The sequence below is a fragment of the Centruroides sculpturatus genome, unplaced genomic scaffold (genome assembly GCF_000671375.1).
Source record: "Centruroides sculpturatus isolate CEXI.00-Female unplaced genomic scaffold, Cexi_2.0 scaffold1518, whole genome shotgun sequence".
NCBI lineage: Eukaryota > Metazoa > Arthropoda > Arachnida > Scorpiones > Buthidae > Centruroides > Centruroides sculpturatus.
Window position 1 is genome coordinate 43,504 of NW_019385680.1, and position 19,698 is coordinate 63,201.

Here is a 19,698-nt window from a genome sequence, read left to right on the forward strand (position 1 = left end):
TGTATAAAGCCTTCGTTTTTCGCCTTGTTTAGGGGGGAAATAAACTGTAATTAAGGAAGGACAGATGAATTTATAGGTCTAAAATTGAAGCCCAATTATGATAAATATATTCTTAGTTATATGATCCTAGATGAGCTTTAGGGTGTGACACTAGAAGGACACTTCTTTAATCTTTTTTTTTTTTTAATTGTTAAAGGAGACCTCAAAGTTACTGTATTTTATATTATATTTGAAAAATAAACGTAGTGTTTATAAAATAAAAATAAATAAAATATATAAAAATAATTGAATGATTGAAAAAAATAAACATTATCAATTGCCTCAGGCTTTTAAGGATGATTTGATGATGGGTGATGACATCTTGTCACTTCCATTTCCTTTTAATGTATTGATATCCTCATAACTTATGCATTTCATTATCATAATGATAAGCAGAAATGTTTTGATAACTGTTAGTTATCAAAGTTCTTAGCACATTTGAAGAATTAATAAATTAATTCTTATTATTTATATATTATTTATCACAGATGTCTTGCTTATTTTTAAAGTTATTTTCTACTAAAAACTAATATTTTTACGGGAAAAAATGTATTATTTTAATACGAAAAGAATTTTTTAGAATATATTTACAGATTTTTAGAAGCGAAGTGGACATTTTTCTTTCTGCATCACCACAATGACGTAGAAGAATTTTGAAATATTTTCGAGTTTATTTTTATCTCGATAATAAATAATCTGATAAATTTTTCTTTTCTTCGTCTTATAAATAAAAAGAAAATAACAAAATAATCTAGAGACTCGGCCATTTACAACTTTAGAACTAGGGTCAAACAAACATCTAGAAGATGTTTATTTTTCTCGAGTGCTTGTCCATCATTTATGATGTGACATTTGGGGGTATATCTTGAGTGAAACATTAAAAATCTACTGTCGTTCACTTCGACCTTTGACCCATTCTGTCGTCTAAAAGTCAAAATGTAAGTTATTATTTCCAAAAACTCCCGGAGTAAAGAAGAAGAAGAAGAGTGAGAAAGAATTGGAGAAGATAATCATTCATGTTCTTCAATTTACTCCTCCTGAAGATCCAAATTGAGAGCTTTCAAATTTGGAAACTTATCTTATTATCACGTCACGAAAGGTTTCCCTTTTGGTACCCCAACGATTAAATAAAAATTACCCGATTACCTGGACAAAATGAGATGAGGCCCCATGTTCCGCCTACGCATGCAAACAATGGGGTCTCTCGATAGAGTTTGAATAAAAAGTTAATAAGTTGTTATCTAGTAAAAATCTTCTAGTTTTCTACTTATTGAGTAGACTATAAATGAAGTTCATAGTTTCATACACACGATAACACACTTTATTTAACGTCTACATAAAAAAAAAAATTTAAATTATCTTCGGAACCATTCAGAATATCTCCTGAGATTTTCAAGTTACTATAAAGAATTTTAATATCTTAAAAATTATTTTAAAAAAATTATTTAAAAACTTAAAAGAGTTTATATAAAAATTTTATAAGTTATTTACGAACGAATTTTTCGTTTAAAATATTTTTTAAAATATTAAATAAACGTAAAAGAATTTTATGAAAATATCTCAAGCAAGGTTTGTTTCTTAGTAAAATTTTTGATTTTTTTAAAAATGTAATTTAAAATGGAAGATCGTGAAATAAATATAATTTTAATTAAATTTTATGTGTTGTATTTTATAAGGTATTGAATAATTCTTATAATAATTGTTTTCAATTTACAAAAATATAAATTTTACAATTAAAAAAAGTCAATTTTTCAAAGAATAACTTATAAAAATACAATTGCCTTTTTATATAAATTAAGTTGATTACAAAAAATACAATTTGACTTTTTATAAACTGTATTTTTTATTTTTAAATTACATATTTGTAAATTGAATTTATAAAATACAATTTGATTTTTTTTAAATTTAATTTTATAAAACCAAGTAAATTACAAAAATACAAACTTTTAAAATTAAAAAAAATAACTTCGATTTAAAAAAAAATTTAAATTTAAAATATTTTAAGTGAATTTAACATTNAAACAAGAATGAAATATTTTAAAAACAATTTTATAAAATGAAATTTTGTTTAAAAATTGAAAAAAGAATTCGAATTTTTGCTTTATTCGAGTTTTGCTTTATTTAATTAAAGAAACTTCTTTAATTAAATAAAGCAAAACTCAATAAATTTAATGTTTATTACAAGATACTATATATAAATTAAAAATTAAATTAATCAATTAAATATAATTAACAAATATAATAGAATGTCTGTCTGCATGTATGTTCTTTATATATTTTTAAACACTTGCCCCGATTTGTACCAAATTTTTCATACTTACTCACTAGGACCCCGCGGAAAATATAAGTACTATAAAACCCTCTTCCTCTGATTTTATAGTATAATTTTTTTTAAATTAATAATTTTATCAAAATTTTAATTATAGTTCAAAATTATTTTTTTCCTATCATTCAGTATAGACCATTGCTTATATACACGTGAATAGATTGTTAATAATATTTTTAATTAATTTAAAAAAAAATTTTTAACAGACATAAGTAGATGCTAACTAGAAACCATCAAGAATAATAATAACGTTTCTGGAAAATATTTTAATTGCAGATCATTAACCTGAATGTAATTAACTTAAAAGTGGTAAAGATTATAAACATAATTTCTGAGTGGAGACATAAAAATACAATAATTTACTGCGAAAAAAAAATGCATTAAAAATCCAAGCAATTACACCGAAAATCATAAAATAAATTCCAATCAAAGGCATTCTTTGTAATTTCTCTCTTGGCTTTATTATTAATTTGATTTTTATATTTAGGAAATAATTTCCTTTTAACAACCTGTTTAATAGCATTTTTAAAGTGTTTTTCAATTGTTTGTGACTAATTTACAAAAGTTAAAGTGTTGAATCGTTTCCTAAACATCTTCCAGGCAAACGGGATAAAGTAAACACTTGAAAATGTCAAGATTATATGATTTATCACTTAAACTAGACAGAGACGAGATTAAAATTAGAAATTTTTTTAACAAAGTGAGGTATTTTGCATTATTTACTTTATATATATTACATTATCTTACACGCGAATGTCTAATCCGTTTAACAGCTTTCTACAGAAAACTGGATGATGTACTTAATTTACTAAATTTTTAATTAACTTTACAGCTTTTTAATAATATTTAATCTTAAATTTTATTCAGAATTATTTTTTTTCGAATTCATGATTTTATGGTCCATAAAATCGTGATAACTTATCATTTTTTGATGGAAAAATATGAATATTCCACATTATTTATGTATAAAATGTTTAAACCAATCATATCTTACGTCTTAACCATTTTATAAAGAAAAAAAATATCGTTATTTGACGTACAGTACTTACTAACCGATAAGTGTTTTTACACATCATTTGATCATTGTGACGTATCAGTTTCTGACATCGCTTATCGGAAAATGACGTCAGAAACTGATACATCTCAATGAAAATCAATAACAGATCGTCATTACGACGTATTTTTTTTTTTACATTTTAGACATTTTTTTCCTGTGTAAAATTCTAGCAAGACTTATTTTATTCCAACTTGCTCCATAAAAAAAAAAAAACGTTATATTACGTCATCTACCAGAAATGGTAAGTTAACGACGACAATATTTTATGCATTAGATACAGCTATGAGATACATAAACTTTGGTCAAATTTTATCCAACTACAAGCCTATCAATTGTAGCAATCATCTTTATCAATGTTCTAAATCTTTATCTAATTCTAGCGAATTTATTTATTTTTTTCCACTAAATCTAAGGAATTTATTCATGTATAATCGAATTTTACGAATTTATTTAACTCCCATTAATTTTCTCTAACTTTTAACTTAATCTTCCTTTTACACTTCACTACTTTTTACGAAAGATTTAGATACTTTACTCCCCTTTCTATCGAAAAAAATCCCTTACTAAATCACAAATATAAACGTCTAATTATATAATATATAATTCTAATAAAATTTGGCTTATTTTTTCGAAAAAAATAATGCCATTTAACTAATTTATCTCTCCTTATAATTAATTTTTTTTGATTGCTTTCCACTTCATAAAACCCATTCAGAACTCGAGTTTTTGATAATTTATGAGGTTCTACTCTCCAATATCGATCTAAAACATTACTAAACTTAATATAATAGCTAAAATTAGTCACAGTGGAGCCTTCTAAAGAGCTTTTATGTAATTTGCAGACGAATGAAGTTACATTTTTTTTTTTAACATCAATTTTTAATGGTTCTTGAAAATATATTTAGAGCTAAATTATAGATTTTTCTTCATCTAGAACATTCTAGAATAGGAAAAAATAATTGCTGCAATTAACAGCTCGTAGTTTAATTAAGTAAAAACATTAATTTCTGATATATCACTAGCATCAAACTCTGATATAATCACTTTATATTCATCATAAACATCTTAAAAAGGGGTTTGAGATAAATGTTTAATGAAGAAACCTTAGCTAATTGGTACATAATTTTAAGTTAAAGATTTGATTAATTTACTGATAATATATTTTTTTAACTTAATTTACAAATGTTATATCCTTTTTTTGAAATATCTGAAGGTTAGAGTTACTTATCCAAATGAAACCAGCTGCTGTTGTATGTATCCATTAAATAAATTAAAATAATTAGAAAAAAATATATATTTTCTGAATATATATATATATAAATGAGTTTTGAATTACATTAGCGTGTGGATAGGAAAATTGGGATGAGTGATGTGGAAAATGCCCTTTTTTTGATTCTTGATGAAGGATAAAATACTCATAAATAACGTTAAAAATCTTCTAAAATTGCTTTTAATTCATTAATAAATTACATATTTCAAGAATAAATAAATAAATAATATAAATAATAATTTATTTATTTATAAATTCTTTTACTGTTTACAAGTATTTAATTGAGCAAAAAAGTAATTTTCAGTTATAAATTTAATAAATAATTTCTAGAATTTCCATTCGAATATCAGAAATTGTAATTTTTTTAAATGAAAAATTGATTTTTTTACAAAAATCTAAATTTTATTATATATATATTTTTTTTAATATNTTTTGAACATACAGAATCTTAATAAATGTTAATATAATATAAAATATTATATTAACAAATATTCTTCGTTTCTAGATTTAAATAAACAGTAGAATTACACGATTTATTTAAATATAGTGTTGCAAAGTACTTGTTAATTCAGAGTATAATACATCTATAACTAAATAACTAGCTTAGAATATTAATATATTATATATAAGTTAATTTGTAAGACATATTAGAAAGTTCACTTACCATATTGACATCTTGGACCATGATAGCCAGAAGGACAAACACAAACATTCGATCTTCCTACGCATCTTCCTCCATTAAAACAAATTCCACCATTACATTGAGCTATCAGAGTAAATAATAATAATAATAATATTTAGTGATAGAAGAAATGATGATGGTGATGATAAAGCATCTTTGCATCAATCTCTTTTAGTATTGTTAAGATATAACGATTTTTAATAGCTTACACTTTTAATCATTTAGTAAGAAAAGATAGAAAATATATGGAGATAGGAGAAAGGATAATGATGATAAGCTTTTAGGTCAATCTCTAATATTATTGAAAAATAATGATTGTTAATGATTCACATCTAGAACATTTTAATTATCTACCGAGAAAAGATCTAAAATATGAGAAGATAAGAGAAATGATGATGATGATAATGATGAATTTTTAGATCGATCTTTCTTAATAATGAAAAATGCTTTTTCTTCTTATTATTTTTTAAAATCTTTTCTTCATAAATGAATAAAGATGAGAGATAAAAATCATTATCTCTCAATAACATTAAGAGTGATTGATCTACAAATTTTTTGCCATGATTATTTCTCCTAGTTACATATATTTTTCAATAATATTAATCAAGACCGAGCGATTTAGAAATTTATTGTTACCATCATCATCATCATCATCTCTAGTTATTTTTAGATCGTTTCTTGGTAGATAATTGAATATTTTATACACGAGACAGTAATGGGTAACGTTTAATTATGTACCAAAAAAGGATTTTAAAAATATCTGGAGATGGGAGAAATTATGATAATATAATGATGATGATGATAATAATAATAATGATAAAGGTGGTGATGATAAAGGCGGGGGTGGTGTTGGTGTTATGATGATGGAGGGTATATGGGGTGGTAGTGGTAGTGGTGATGGGGGTAAGGGTGAGAGTAATGAGGATAATAGTGGGGATCGTGATGGTGGTATAATAATGATAGTGATAAATTTCTAGATCGCTACCTCTCTTGAATTTATTGAGAGATAATTATCGTCAATGGCTCCAGAACATTTTAATCTATCAAGTGGAGATCAAAAGAAATAATTTAAAGAAAGATTTTAAGAAAACTAGAAAACTAGATTGAAGAAAATTGAGTCGAGTATAAACCTAAGGGAATTGAATATATTAAAGAATTTGCATTCTTGAATTTTTAGAAAATAGAAATTTATTTAAACTACTTTTCTATCAAGATACACGAATAAATAAATTTCGATTTTTCAGATAGAAAATTACTGTTTATTCCTATTAAAATTTATATTATAAGACATTTTATTTAAAATAGATTTTAAAAAGCGTTNCCGCGACATTCATACAATTCTAAACACGCTTGTCCTTGGGATCATATTGCTTTTTAGGTGGACTAAGTGGTACCTTTGCCAAGCCATCAGTCTTCTGACGTCACTTACGAAAAGGTTTTTACCTAAAAGGTCAAGGAACGTTGACTTTTCCTTTTCTCCAAATGCAAACCTTACGTGTGACAATTTCTTACATTTCTTTATCTAAATTTAGATGTTACGCCACTATACCCAAACGTAACCTTCCTATATTTAAGATTAATTATGTAGATTATCAATATATACACATTTTAATTATTAAAGTAACATTGACGTCAAACACCATACGAAAATAAAGTGTTAACGTGTTCATTTCTTTCAATTACATCAGACTGTAGACTAAAATAAAAAAGTAAGAGATGAGATTATACAGAAAAGAGGTTTTGTGTTCGGTTGCCAGGATCAAAATAAAGGTCATTGGTCGAATGTAGAAGGTCAAGAAACGGTGCCAGCCGCCGTAAAGACCCGACAAGTCAACACACGTGATATCTACTATATACAAACTGTAATGGATGATGTATAGAGGTGGAAGTTGCTCATTGTTCGATTTAACCATTTAAAATACAAACTTACCAATAAATATTTAGATTAGAAAGTCATTTACATGCCTCATATATTAAAAAAAGGTCTATTTAAATTTGAACTAATTCAATAAATAATGCCGCAAGAAGTGTATAATATATATATGTTTTAAATACAGATATAAGGTTAACGTTGAATTATTCATTTTTAAATGGATCGAAATTCATTAAAAATCCATCAAAAAGTTTAAAATATATGCAAAAAATTTGGAAATTTTAGATAGAAAACAAGAATTTTTGTTGATCATTTGAAACAGGAAGAAGATTAAACGAAAAAAAATAATAATAATAGGATTTTTAATGAGAAGATATCACACTTAAGGTTAAGAACAAGGCATAGGTTAAAGGAAAAATGGCGATCTCACACCCTCTCTAAACGGTGCATCATATCTCAGTGATTACAGAATGTAGGATAATATCTCACGAGGAGTTTTTCCTTACATTTTAGCAGAATTTTCCTTAAATTTCAATAGAATTATCCATAAACTCTTAAGACAATTTGACAATTAATTAATTATTATAAAAATTCTAATGATTAAAGAAACGTAAATATTAGAGTTAAGCTTCTTTGTTAACAATTTCTTTCTTTCTTTTTTTTTAGTAAATAAAAGTTGTAAGAGTGATATAAGTAGGAACTATTCACAAAATGTCCCTGCTTAACCGAGTTATGTATTTCTAGAACGACATTCATTTGTAATAAATTAGTATTTGTGGGCTAAAGAGTGGATAATATCGAGTTATGGGATAGAAGAATGGAGATATCAGCATGAGTTCTGCTTCAATAAAGGATAGTAAAAGACTAGCTTAAATGACAAGATATTTATTGCCACTCGTTTATCAAGAAGCGTGAAAGTTATTGTAAGAATGAGAGAATTTTTTCCACTACTTTTATTAAAAACACAAGAATATTTTTTTGTATTTTTGTATCACTAGAAAACACTGCATTTTATTTAAAATAATTTTTGTATTTTGTATTTTCTAGTAACAAAAATTCACATTTTCAATAAAATCACATCAAAAATTCATTTAAAAAATACAAAATTTTACGGGCTGTAGTGAGAATCTTGGAATAAAATATCGATTTGATTATTAATTTTATGGATTTTTTTAAATAAAAAAAATTCATTTTAAATTAAAATTCATGATATTTTATAAGATTTAGATTAAATATTTTATGAAATAAAATCAATTTTTCAGTAACAAAATCAAATCTGAAGCAATGTTCCAATGTTAAACTTGTTAAGCAATAATTTAGCCTTGAAGATAGATTGATAAATTGTTATTTTAACGTCAAAGAAACAATTTCCTGATCCTCAAAGAGGCAAAAAATTAAATAAAATTTATTTATTCTGTTTTAAAAATATCCAAAAAGATATATTTAAGAATAATTTAAAGGATAGTTAAGGATAATTAATTTAAGGATTTATATGTAGTCTTGTCTATTTGTAAACTGTAATTAAATCCACAAGGATATCCTTTGATGATTATAGAGGATTTCTTTAAGGATTTTCCTTAAATCCTTAGCAATCGATTACTATTAATAACCTTGCTTAAATGCCCAGTTTTCACTTTATGTAAACAAAAACATCAACCATATAACCTTTATAATGAAAAATTATTTATATATAATAAAAGCATATTCTATTTTAAAAACATCAAATAAGAATACATTAGATATTATTTATTTTTTGTGTTTTTTTAGCATTTTTTGTAGGAAAGTTACTGCATTTTCTTGTATAAAATTCGTTGAATTATATCACTTAATTTCATCAAATTAAAAAATAATACACACTTTTTCCATTTTATCAGCTAGAAAAATAAGGAAATAAGGAGAAGAGATAAAGAGAAAAAGGAAAAATACAAGGAAAAACAAGAGTACAATAGAAAAAAAAATTTACAAACTTTCACTCTCTTTTCCTATATTTTAACACAATTTATATTATTTATTTAAGGAATTTCTGGACTATTTCCTGATTACAATACATAAACAATAGATTTAACATACTTAACATTCTTAAAGACTGCGGAAGAATTTAATAGCCTTATCAGATACCAGCCGACAAGGGATCTACTGTTAGAAAACAATCACATAATTTACTCAACAAGTGCACTTATGACCCTTACTATATATAGAACAATTTACAACTTTGCAGAAGAAAGAAAAGAAAAAATATATATACATATATATCTATTAACTGACCCTTGTATTCATTTCTAGAAAGGTGACTATAAATTCTAAGAGTGTAGTTTCATTAACAACATGCTTCAGGCTCGTAATAAGTACTTGACAATTATTAAACTCTCAGCTTCTTCCTACTTATTGTTAGACAACTTGTCAAGTTTTGTTACTTTAATGGTATCACTAGATAGACATATAAGTAAAAAATGGTTATTTAGTACGAACAGGTCCTTTCTACACTGAAAAAATCACAAAGATTACAACATTTTCTTGCTTTTCTTGCAGGTTAAAGCATTTAAATCTGTATGAAAATTATTTTTGTAGCACAATTGATAGAAGTAGATAGAAGAGGAAGACTGATCGTGTTGTTTCAAATAACATACAGCTACATAATCGTCATGTTATTGCATTCTACTTCAAGGCGCCTAAGAGACGGCGGACTTGTGACTAAAGAAAGAAAAAGAGGAGCAGTTGAAGAAAAATGTTTTGTTATGAGGTCATAGCCACGTAAAGAAGGCGGTTCTGATCGTTTCTGATTGAGTGAGTTACTGCTGTAAGTTTTAAAATGTATTGGATCGCATCACGTCTCCTATATGTAAACTCCTATGTAAAATATTCGTTTCCGACGTTAAGATAGGCACGACCCGTTCTTCTTGTATAATTACACAAGAAAATTGCCTAATTTTAATAATTTTTGCATAAATATATGTAATGTAATTAAATCTAGTATCTGTGTGCTAGTCATTTTAAATAAGTTACACCTTATTTTATGTTTATATGCTCGGTTTACAGTTTAAATTGTGTGAATAAGTGCTTAGTTAATACTCCTGCTTAGGGCCTCAGAGGGTTTAAGGATTCGGGCTTTTAAATTTATTCTATTTGATGGAGGGAAAAGCCTCAAATATTATAGCTTCAGGTCGTAACAAGTGTAAATCTGGCTCTGTTTACAGTTACGAAGCTTTATTACTACGCATATTTTCATACAGCTGTATAGTTACATATAACTTTGTGTAGTAAAATGTTAAAATACACGATATATACTGGACGTATATGTTTATTTTTATGTAAATATTTATGCTATATTTATAATTAAACGGGTTTAATTTGATGTATCAAGTTACGGAATGTTAAAGTTGTAAATATAGATACATTTATCTTAATTGTTTAATTATAATCGCTGTTAAATCTCGGTTTATTGTTGCATATGTTTATAAGTGTAATTTATAGTGGCGTATCTAGTTATAGATTGTAATTTACTGTTTACCCTGCAATTTTATGCTAATGTATATAAAATATTTGCATATAGAGAACCTTTATATATTTGCATATATTTGCGAACCTTTAATAATGGTCACCTCTAAACGACGGCCATTTTTTCACAAACGTTTCTTTTGAAATGCATATACAATAACCTCCGAACGACAGCCATTTTTTTTTAATGTTTCCATTAGTGACCGTTGTTCAGAGATTTGACTGTATAACGTTACTTTTGTACGTGCGACGAGGAGAATGGCATTTAAAATGCCGTACATCAAGATAAACATTATTTAATTTATTATTATACATAATTGCAAACGGTCTCAGTTTTATAACTGAGGCCGTATTCATTTAATGTATGCAAATACATGCAACTAAGTTAACAGCAGTACGTCTCAGTTGCATACAGCTGAAGTTTATTGCTGTATGCAGTTGTATACAGTGGCTTACATTTCTCATAAATCTATGCAATTACAATAAGTTTCCATGTAATTGCGTATAGTTGCATACATCTCTATATATAATCACATAGATCTATCAGACCTTTATGTTTTATTCTTGCATAGTTATTCCTAAGCATAGATACGTTTACTTAGATTTATTTTTATAACATTACACACATTTATAATGATTTTATATGCATTAAATGCTCGAATTTATGACTATTTCACTACATTAAATACCGATATTTTCTTTTTAAAAACGTAAAATAATTATTCCATTGAAAAATATAAATTATATATAATTACAATATTAAGTACATCGTAAATTACATTTAAAACCAGTTAATACTACATTAAAAAGATGAATTACTTTAAAAAACATCAATTTAAATTAGTTAAAAACTCTCCTTACATGCAATATATAAGCATAAAACTAAGATTTTATTATTTTTTAACGCATAAAAATATTTTATCTGCAATTTTTCTTGGTATAAACAACAATATACAGTTACTGCAACTGTTATTAATGAATTTAACCCTTCAACACTCGATACATCAAAGTCTTGGCCTCAAAAGAAGTAAAAGAAGCATTGGAAATTGGTAAGAAATGTGACTTATCATGCAATCAATCATGTGTTTGTTTATTGTTTATTGAAGATTTATTACTTTTAAAGATTAAGAAAGATTTATTTAGATCTTTACTTACGATGGTTGCATCCGGATTCACCATTTAGACGCTTCCAACCTTTACAACAGTCATAAACTGTATGCAGTTTACGTTCGAAAGCATCAGTGAAAGATGAGTAATATACGGTCCTGTAGGGAAAATTATATTGCAAATATTCTAAGATTATGCTGTGATTATTTAAAATAGAAAGCCACAAATCAACAGTAAAATATTTTTACTGGTATAAAATTACTGTAGAACATTAAGATTTTTATAACTTTTAAGCAGTAAATTTAATGTTTTTAAGAATGATTTACGGGCATTAACCCATTTATCATCCTAATTTCTGTCAAAATAATCCATTCATCATACAGATTTCTATTTAAAAAAAACCTCACAAGAATTTAAATATAATTTTTAAAATTAAATTTAAAGTATTTATTATCCTATTTATCCTACATTAACCAATTTATCATTTTAATTTCTGTTAAAATCATTCAATTATCATCCAAATTTCTAATGAAAGCATCCCAATAATTACATATATATTTATAAAATTTAATTATTTATATAATAAAACAATCGTATAATTCTTTAAACTATATGCCATATGATTTCATATAACAATGCCATGAAATCGGCATTAATTTCATTAAATTTCATGCACAAAATTTGATATATTTTTTAAACAACTCTGTGCAAAATTTTTTTATTATCTTTTTCCAGAATTTCAATGCTAAACTGAAAAATTAAAGTCGAAAATCCTTATTTTTATTACTTTATTTACATAATATATAAAACAACCGGGTGAAAATTAGGAGGGGGGAATTATTGCTACAAACTCACCTTGGTTCATAACCTACACACCAATTATTATAATGAGCGCAATTGTGTTTCCAAACTCTCACCATCTGGGTGAAAGCTTTGGTGCATGGTTTTCGGACTTTTACGAGTTCCGTTTCCTGATGAGCGCACACATGTGGCCTGAAACATGTGATAAGATATCATTAGAACACAATGACATCATTTGAGTATCTATTACTAAATTATCTGGCATTAAATCTAAAGATTTTTGATCATTACATCATTTGCTTTTTCATGGATTCAACCTTGAATCCCCAGGAAAAAAAAAAGAAATTCAAAATTATATAAGTTTAAGAATGATTCATAAATTAAACAAAGAAATTAATGAAAAGAAATTATCAAGGAAAAAATTAAGAAATTATATTAAAATGTATAAACAGTTAAGTGATATTCTCTTATTTCTTTGTTATTTTATTTTATTTTTGCAGTAAATATAAATAACAGTAAATAATTTGTAAATTTTAGAAGTAAAATCATGGTTTGAAGAGAAAATGTCAATTAATTTTTGTAAAAAATCAATTACAAAAAATTGAAACTGTTTTTTTTTTTGAAGAAATGAATTAAAATAAAATACAATTGCATTTTTATTAATGTAAATTACACTTAAGTTGTATATTTCCTAATTAATCAATGTAATTGTTACGTATGATAAACATAATTACATCAATAAAAATGTAATTGTATTTTATTTTACTTCATTGCGTTTTTTAAAAATAAATTTTATTTTGCAGTTGATTTTTTTCTAAAAATTAATTGACATTTTTAATTAAATTTTTCATTTTATTTTAAGAATTTACTAATTATTTTCATTAAAAAAATTAAAACAAATAAATACAAAAATAAAATGAAAATTTAAGAGAAAATACAATTAATTTTTACCATAACGAAATTAATTTTAAAAAATCAATAAAATGAATTAAAATGCAATAAAATTTTTTAAATTAATTTTTTTTTTAAATAAATTGACGAATAATTCATAATTAAAAGATTTAAAAATAAATTAAAATAAATAATTAATAAATAAAATAAATAAACTCAAAATCTTAATTAAATTATAATGAAATATTGTTTAAATATTCATTCCAAATAAGAAAATTTAAACAATTTATAATAATAATTTATATATTTTTAAAATTATATACGCTGATACTACGTTATAAATAATCCTTTTTCCTTTTATAAATTACAAATGTTCGTGTTTCTTAATCATTATTTATAACAAAAATATTATTATTTTTTTATTTTTTATTTATACAAAATTTATCAATTAATCATTCAAGTAATTCAAAACTTTCTCTAGAAAATGATATATAAATATATAAATATTTAAAATTAATTTTTTAAAAAGTAACAACTAATTATCATGGCGTTGAAAAAAACTCTGAACAGATTAATATGCTATTTAAAAAAAACGAGTGTTGAAAGCAGAAAATATGCTTTTTTTATTTGGAAAAATAAAGAGAGGGATGAAGTAGAAATTTCTTTAAGTTCTCAGATTAAAAGTAAAGATAAATTTCTTAAAATATACGCCGAATTATGAATGCTTTCCTTCATCCATCAAAATGTATCTTCAGGGAGAAATGTGATGTATAAATCTGTAGTAAAGTTTAAAAAAGGAGATACAACCAGAACTAATTCACTTGTTTTGAATAGGGATGGTGCTCCTTTCTACTTTGTTCTACTATAAAAGATATTTATGTATACTTTAGTCGCTCCTACATTCCTTTAACATCATTACTTTTATGATTGCATCGTCTTAAAATTGTTGCCATCCAGCCGAAGGCTAATATATTTTTTTTCCTTATTAATTTCTTTACTTTCTTTGTTAAGTTCGCTAATATGCAGATATATACACCTTAACTCTTGGAAATAAAGGTTTATCTGGCTATTTTCTACCTTAATCTATCAATTTTTTTCTTATTATTGGCGAATCTCTAGCTTATCTTTCGTAAGTGGTGCATCACGTATCATAAAACATCTTTAAAGTGCCTCATTAGAGAAATTAAGTAATGAGCTCTCTAGAAGAGCCTTGGGCTCTATAACCAGATCTGGAGTATTCTAGACATTAATAACATGTTCTAATACATTAAATAATCTTTAAAAAGGTACGATTTAGTTCGGGAATATATCCAATAATTGTTTATTTTGTTCAAACAGTTGAATAATGGTAATAATTACAAAGACACTTTTAAAAGTTTTCTTCCTTGTCGACAGGTATCTAGCTAATATTTTACATTTTCGTTCCTCTTAATTGGCACAGTTGAAAATAGTGTTGAACGATTTATGGCAGTTTAATGGTATGTGTAAATAGTTTGCTGTCTTCTTTTCTCCTGGATCATTATCATTTTTCCCATGTACTCATTAATGGTGTATAGAAGCTCACTGATGTGGTCGATCAATAATCAAAAGGACTAATTACGTCTCCGATAGCTATCTATGAAATTCCAATTACATCAAAATGAGAGTTAATTATATATATTTTGCTCCCAATGTCAAACTGGAATGACACATGTAAAGAAGATGTTACTTTTCTGATTTTTTCTCCACATATATTTAACGTTTAGTTACTTTACAAATCGATATATAAACCTTCAGTATATAAAGTTATAACTTTTATATCTGTGTAAACAATTAAATTGCGTGTTTTCCGATGTATACACTTTAAATTATCGTGTTTATTTCCGCATAATTAAGTCCCTTATCGTTATCTGATCCATATAAATTAAACGTGTTTACATACATCAGCACACGTGAGCATTTAATCTCCGTTGCACCTTGACCAAAATTCATAAGATTAATCCAATTTGGCCGCGACATTCATACAATTCTAAACACGCTTGTCCTTGGGATCATATTGCTTTTTAGGTGGACTAAGTGGTACCTTTGCCAAGCCATCAGTCTTCTGACGTCACTTACGAAAAGGTTTTTACCTAAAAGGTCAAGGAACGTTGACTTTTCCTTTTCTCCAAATGCAAACCTTACGTGTGACAATTTCTTACATTTCTTTATCTAAATTTAGATGTTACGCCACTATACCCAAACGTAACCTTCCTATATTTAAGATTAATTATGTAGATTATCAATATATACACATTTTAATTATTAAAGTAACATTGACGTCAAACACCATACGAAAATAAAGTGTTAACGTGTTCATTTCTTTCAATTACATCAGACTGTAGACTAAAATAAAAAAGTAAGAGATGAGATTATACAGAAAAGAGGTTTTGTGTTCGGTTGCCAGGATCAAAATAAAGGTCATTGGTCGAATGTAGAAGGTCAAGAAACGGTGCCAGCCGCCGTAAAGACCCGACAAGTCAACACACGTGATATCTACTATATACAAACTGTAATGGATGATGTATAGAGGTGGAAGTTGCTCATTGTTCGATTTAACCATTTAAAATACAAACTTACCAATAAATATTTAGATTAGAAAGTCATTTACATGCCTCATATATTAAAAAAAGGTCTATTTAAATTTGAACTAATTCAATAAATAATGCCGCAAGAAGTGTATAATGGAGATCCAGCACTTTTGAATTTATTTTCTCACCTAAAATATTTATTTATATTATAATTTAGTTTCATTTTAAAATTTTATTTTAATATATATATATTTTTTTAATTTTTCTCTCCTGTATATTTTTAACTTTAACTTTCACTTTTATTATAAATTTTACTTTTGCTTTCTTTTCATGTTCATTTCACTTTCGATTTTTAAAAATTTTCACTTTTTATTTATTTTTTAAAAATTTTNAGAATCTGTTACCAGCATTTTTTCTCAAAGATTAGATCAAAGACAAGGGAAAAAAGTAGATACCTATCATATATCTGTAAACAAATGCTTGACCTGTCAAAACTTTTTCTCACATAAAGAAAATGATTATCACTGTTGTCTTTCATGTCACAAAAGATTACACAGATACAGAAGCTTCTGAACGGACAGACAGGCAGCCAGGCTACATTTTTTTTTATTTATTTGTTTATTTTTATACTATCAACGTGATAATTTAAGCTTGATTTCTCTATTTTATACTAATAAACTAGCAAAAATTCATCTGTAGGTTTAATTTACTCACTAAATAGTAACCAGTACTTAAGAATGAAACTTGGCTCATTCACAATTTTTAATGAGTTTATAGACCTGTTTAACTCCATACATTCAACTTAATTTAAGTTATTTCAAGGTTAACTACGAGATAGTCAGGTATGTTTTTTTTTTATTTTATAAATAAAAATAGAATAAAAACCTTTGCCATTTTCTATTAAAAAATATTTGAGATTATTTCTACCTGGCATTTTACCTTCCTTCCTTCTATCCTGTTATTTAATGCGAACAAGTTAGGTTGTATGTGGATCTAAAGAAGGGTATAATGTTACTACATATGAATGACTGCAATGAGTGTATCGGTAGAAGAAACCTTCCTGCTTCTAGTATTGTCTGACATCATAAATAATTGACTCCACGTCTGGAAGGATCTTTATCAATGATTTTTTTACAATTGCTAAAGGTATATAAGAACGTAAATTCAGGTGGGAACCGTAAAGAAGGTGAGATCGAAGTCTCTACTACTTTATTTTTATATCCTTTCTAACAATTGTTTTTAATTTAGTTCCTTCGCAAGATTCGATTTACGAACTGATATAGATTTTCTCTTGTTTACGTAACAGTTAAATAACATTGAATTTCGCTCTACTCCCAATTTTTTATGGCTCTGTATATATATATATATATATATATATTAGATAGATTTATCTCCAAAATTTCATGCACAAGCCTATTCCTGATGCATCATTCGATGATACCTGGATATGCTATTGCTTTCATGTGTTATAGTTTCATACTTTCTTACATATTCTTTCTAAACTTTATTTGTTTCAAACGATCAATTCCTCAGAATAATACAAATCCTACATTTATTTGTCTCAAAAATATAATTTTATGTATTTTTTAATTAAAAAGTATTTTAAAAAAGGAAAATATTACCTTGTTAACGTTATTATCCAGTTAAATTATCCACAGATTAAATTANATATATATATATATATATTAAAGAATTTTGAATTTGTCGTCTAGAAATTTAGGTGTAATGCCTAATTTACATTCTTGTAATGCTCTACAATTTAAATGAAGTGAGTGAAATCTAAAGATAACTCATACTGACCTAAATAAAATTTTGGCAACTGTTACTTATGTTATAGATAACTATCTCTCCTTATGTTTTTTATTTAACATTGTCCTTCATCTTTACTACGGAAATAAATTTTTAAACGTTTGAATATCATCAACTGCATTTTTAACATTCATTTCACTGAAATTTTAGTAGAACAACTTGCTTTTTTAACCGATTAATTTACTAAAATAACTTAAAAAAAAACATTATTTAATACTTTAAAAAACCTTTATAAATTATTAAAGTATCATTTTATTTTAAAATTATCACGAATATAAATTTAAATCCTCTGATATAATAAATTATTTAATATAAAGTTCGGCTTCACTGCGTAGCACTAGTGAAATGATAAAAAAACTAACATCTGCGGGTAAAAGTGATAAATGTTTTGTACTCAGTCAACTGTGGCTTAAAAATAGAAGGTAATTCAACTGTCTTCTTAATGAAAATAAAAATAATAGGAGGTAATTTACTATTAAAGTATATTATTATATAATTTCTAAATGTGGAAAGTGTCGTAAGGAGTTACGTTGATTAGGAGCTCGAAAAGTATCTTTAAATGGATATTTACACTGAAATTATACAATATAAAGTATTATTTTCCTAAATTTTATTGTAAAAATATTATAATGTCATATTTATTCTTGAATTTATAACATTTTAAATATAATTTTCATCACTTTATCTGAAGAATGTTCTTCTATCCTTTACTAGAATATTTATTTAAAAATTTTCATAAAAGAAAATAATTTCAAATAAATTTCAACCTTCAAGATAACGTTCTATTTTTTTAAATTCATTTTTTTTCCTTTGTTTTCAATTGATACTTGACCTCAATATGACCTTCAATCAGAGGACGTGTTACTATTTTTACTTTCTTTTAAAATTAATAAAAGTATTTACATCACTCGAAAACAAGGAAAAACATTAAATGTTTCTAACGTTTTAAACACTTTTAACGAAGAATAAAACGTGAATTTTAATTATTTATGTGACGTAGCAACTTTCTTTATTTAAGGTGTTATACAGATGTGTGACCTTCGACCTACGACCCCTCTAATCAGGTGAGAAATGGAAGATTCACACCTAAGAATAATAATAAAGGAAATCTATCGATGTTAGAAAAAAGGATATAATTATCAAAGCAGACTTCATATTTTATAAATGGCTTAATAAGACACACCCATAAAATCACTCTGGTCACAAAAGAAGTTTTAAAGGAACCGCCTCTATACCCCAAAATCACGTTTCTAAGAGAGTGTAACACAAGGTAAAAGTTTTATCACGTTTCCTGATGGGATTTTAACGTTCTCCTTAATCATTTTGGATAGAAAATAAAGGATTTTCTCTGCTACCAAAATCACGATTTTTCTCGCGTGAAGATTAATAGGACACAGTTATAAATAATTGCAACCTTTCCCTCTATGACTTTAATGAGAAATGTTCTTGCTGAGATAATGAATAATTGTTGTTTACAGTTTTATTATTATTAAACTTCTTCTATCGAAGTTTCGGTTAATCTACTTTAAATCAACTTAACTTAATGATAATAATATTCTAGTAATTGAAAATGAATTACTGCTGCTTTAATTGTAGTGTAATTGGCTTATACGTGCTTTAAAATGGGAATTTTATAAAGAATTTTTAGAATTTGGGTTAAGATTTTATAACAAAAACACGCCTTTTATACTCTCTGGATAATCTCTTCTTCATATCTGAATTGAAGAAGAAGAACTCCTGATAAAGCACTAAAAATTACATTTAATAAAAGAAATTTAATAAAAAAATATTCATAAAAT

At 25.7% G+C, this 19,698-nt stretch overlaps 1 protein-coding gene across 1 annotated transcript in view; it reads right to left on the bottom strand.

Moving 5' to 3' along the window:
• Positions 1–5,263: 5,263 nt before the first annotated feature.
• LOC111641143 (multiple epidermal growth factor-like domains protein 6) overlaps positions 5,264–19,698 on the bottom strand; it is a 24,229-nt gene continuing 9,794 nt past the window's right edge. The window contains exons 2-4 of the mRNA XM_023387268.1: positions 12,705–12,842; positions 11,898–12,007; positions 5,264–5,458 (exon numbers count right to left, since the gene is read on the bottom strand). Of these exons, the coding sequence (XP_023243036.1) occupies positions 5,349–5,458; positions 11,898–12,007; positions 12,705–12,842 (358 nt within the window). The 3' untranslated portion in view covers positions 5,264–5,348. The remainder of the gene's footprint in view (positions 5,459–11,897; positions 12,008–12,704; positions 12,843–19,698) is intronic.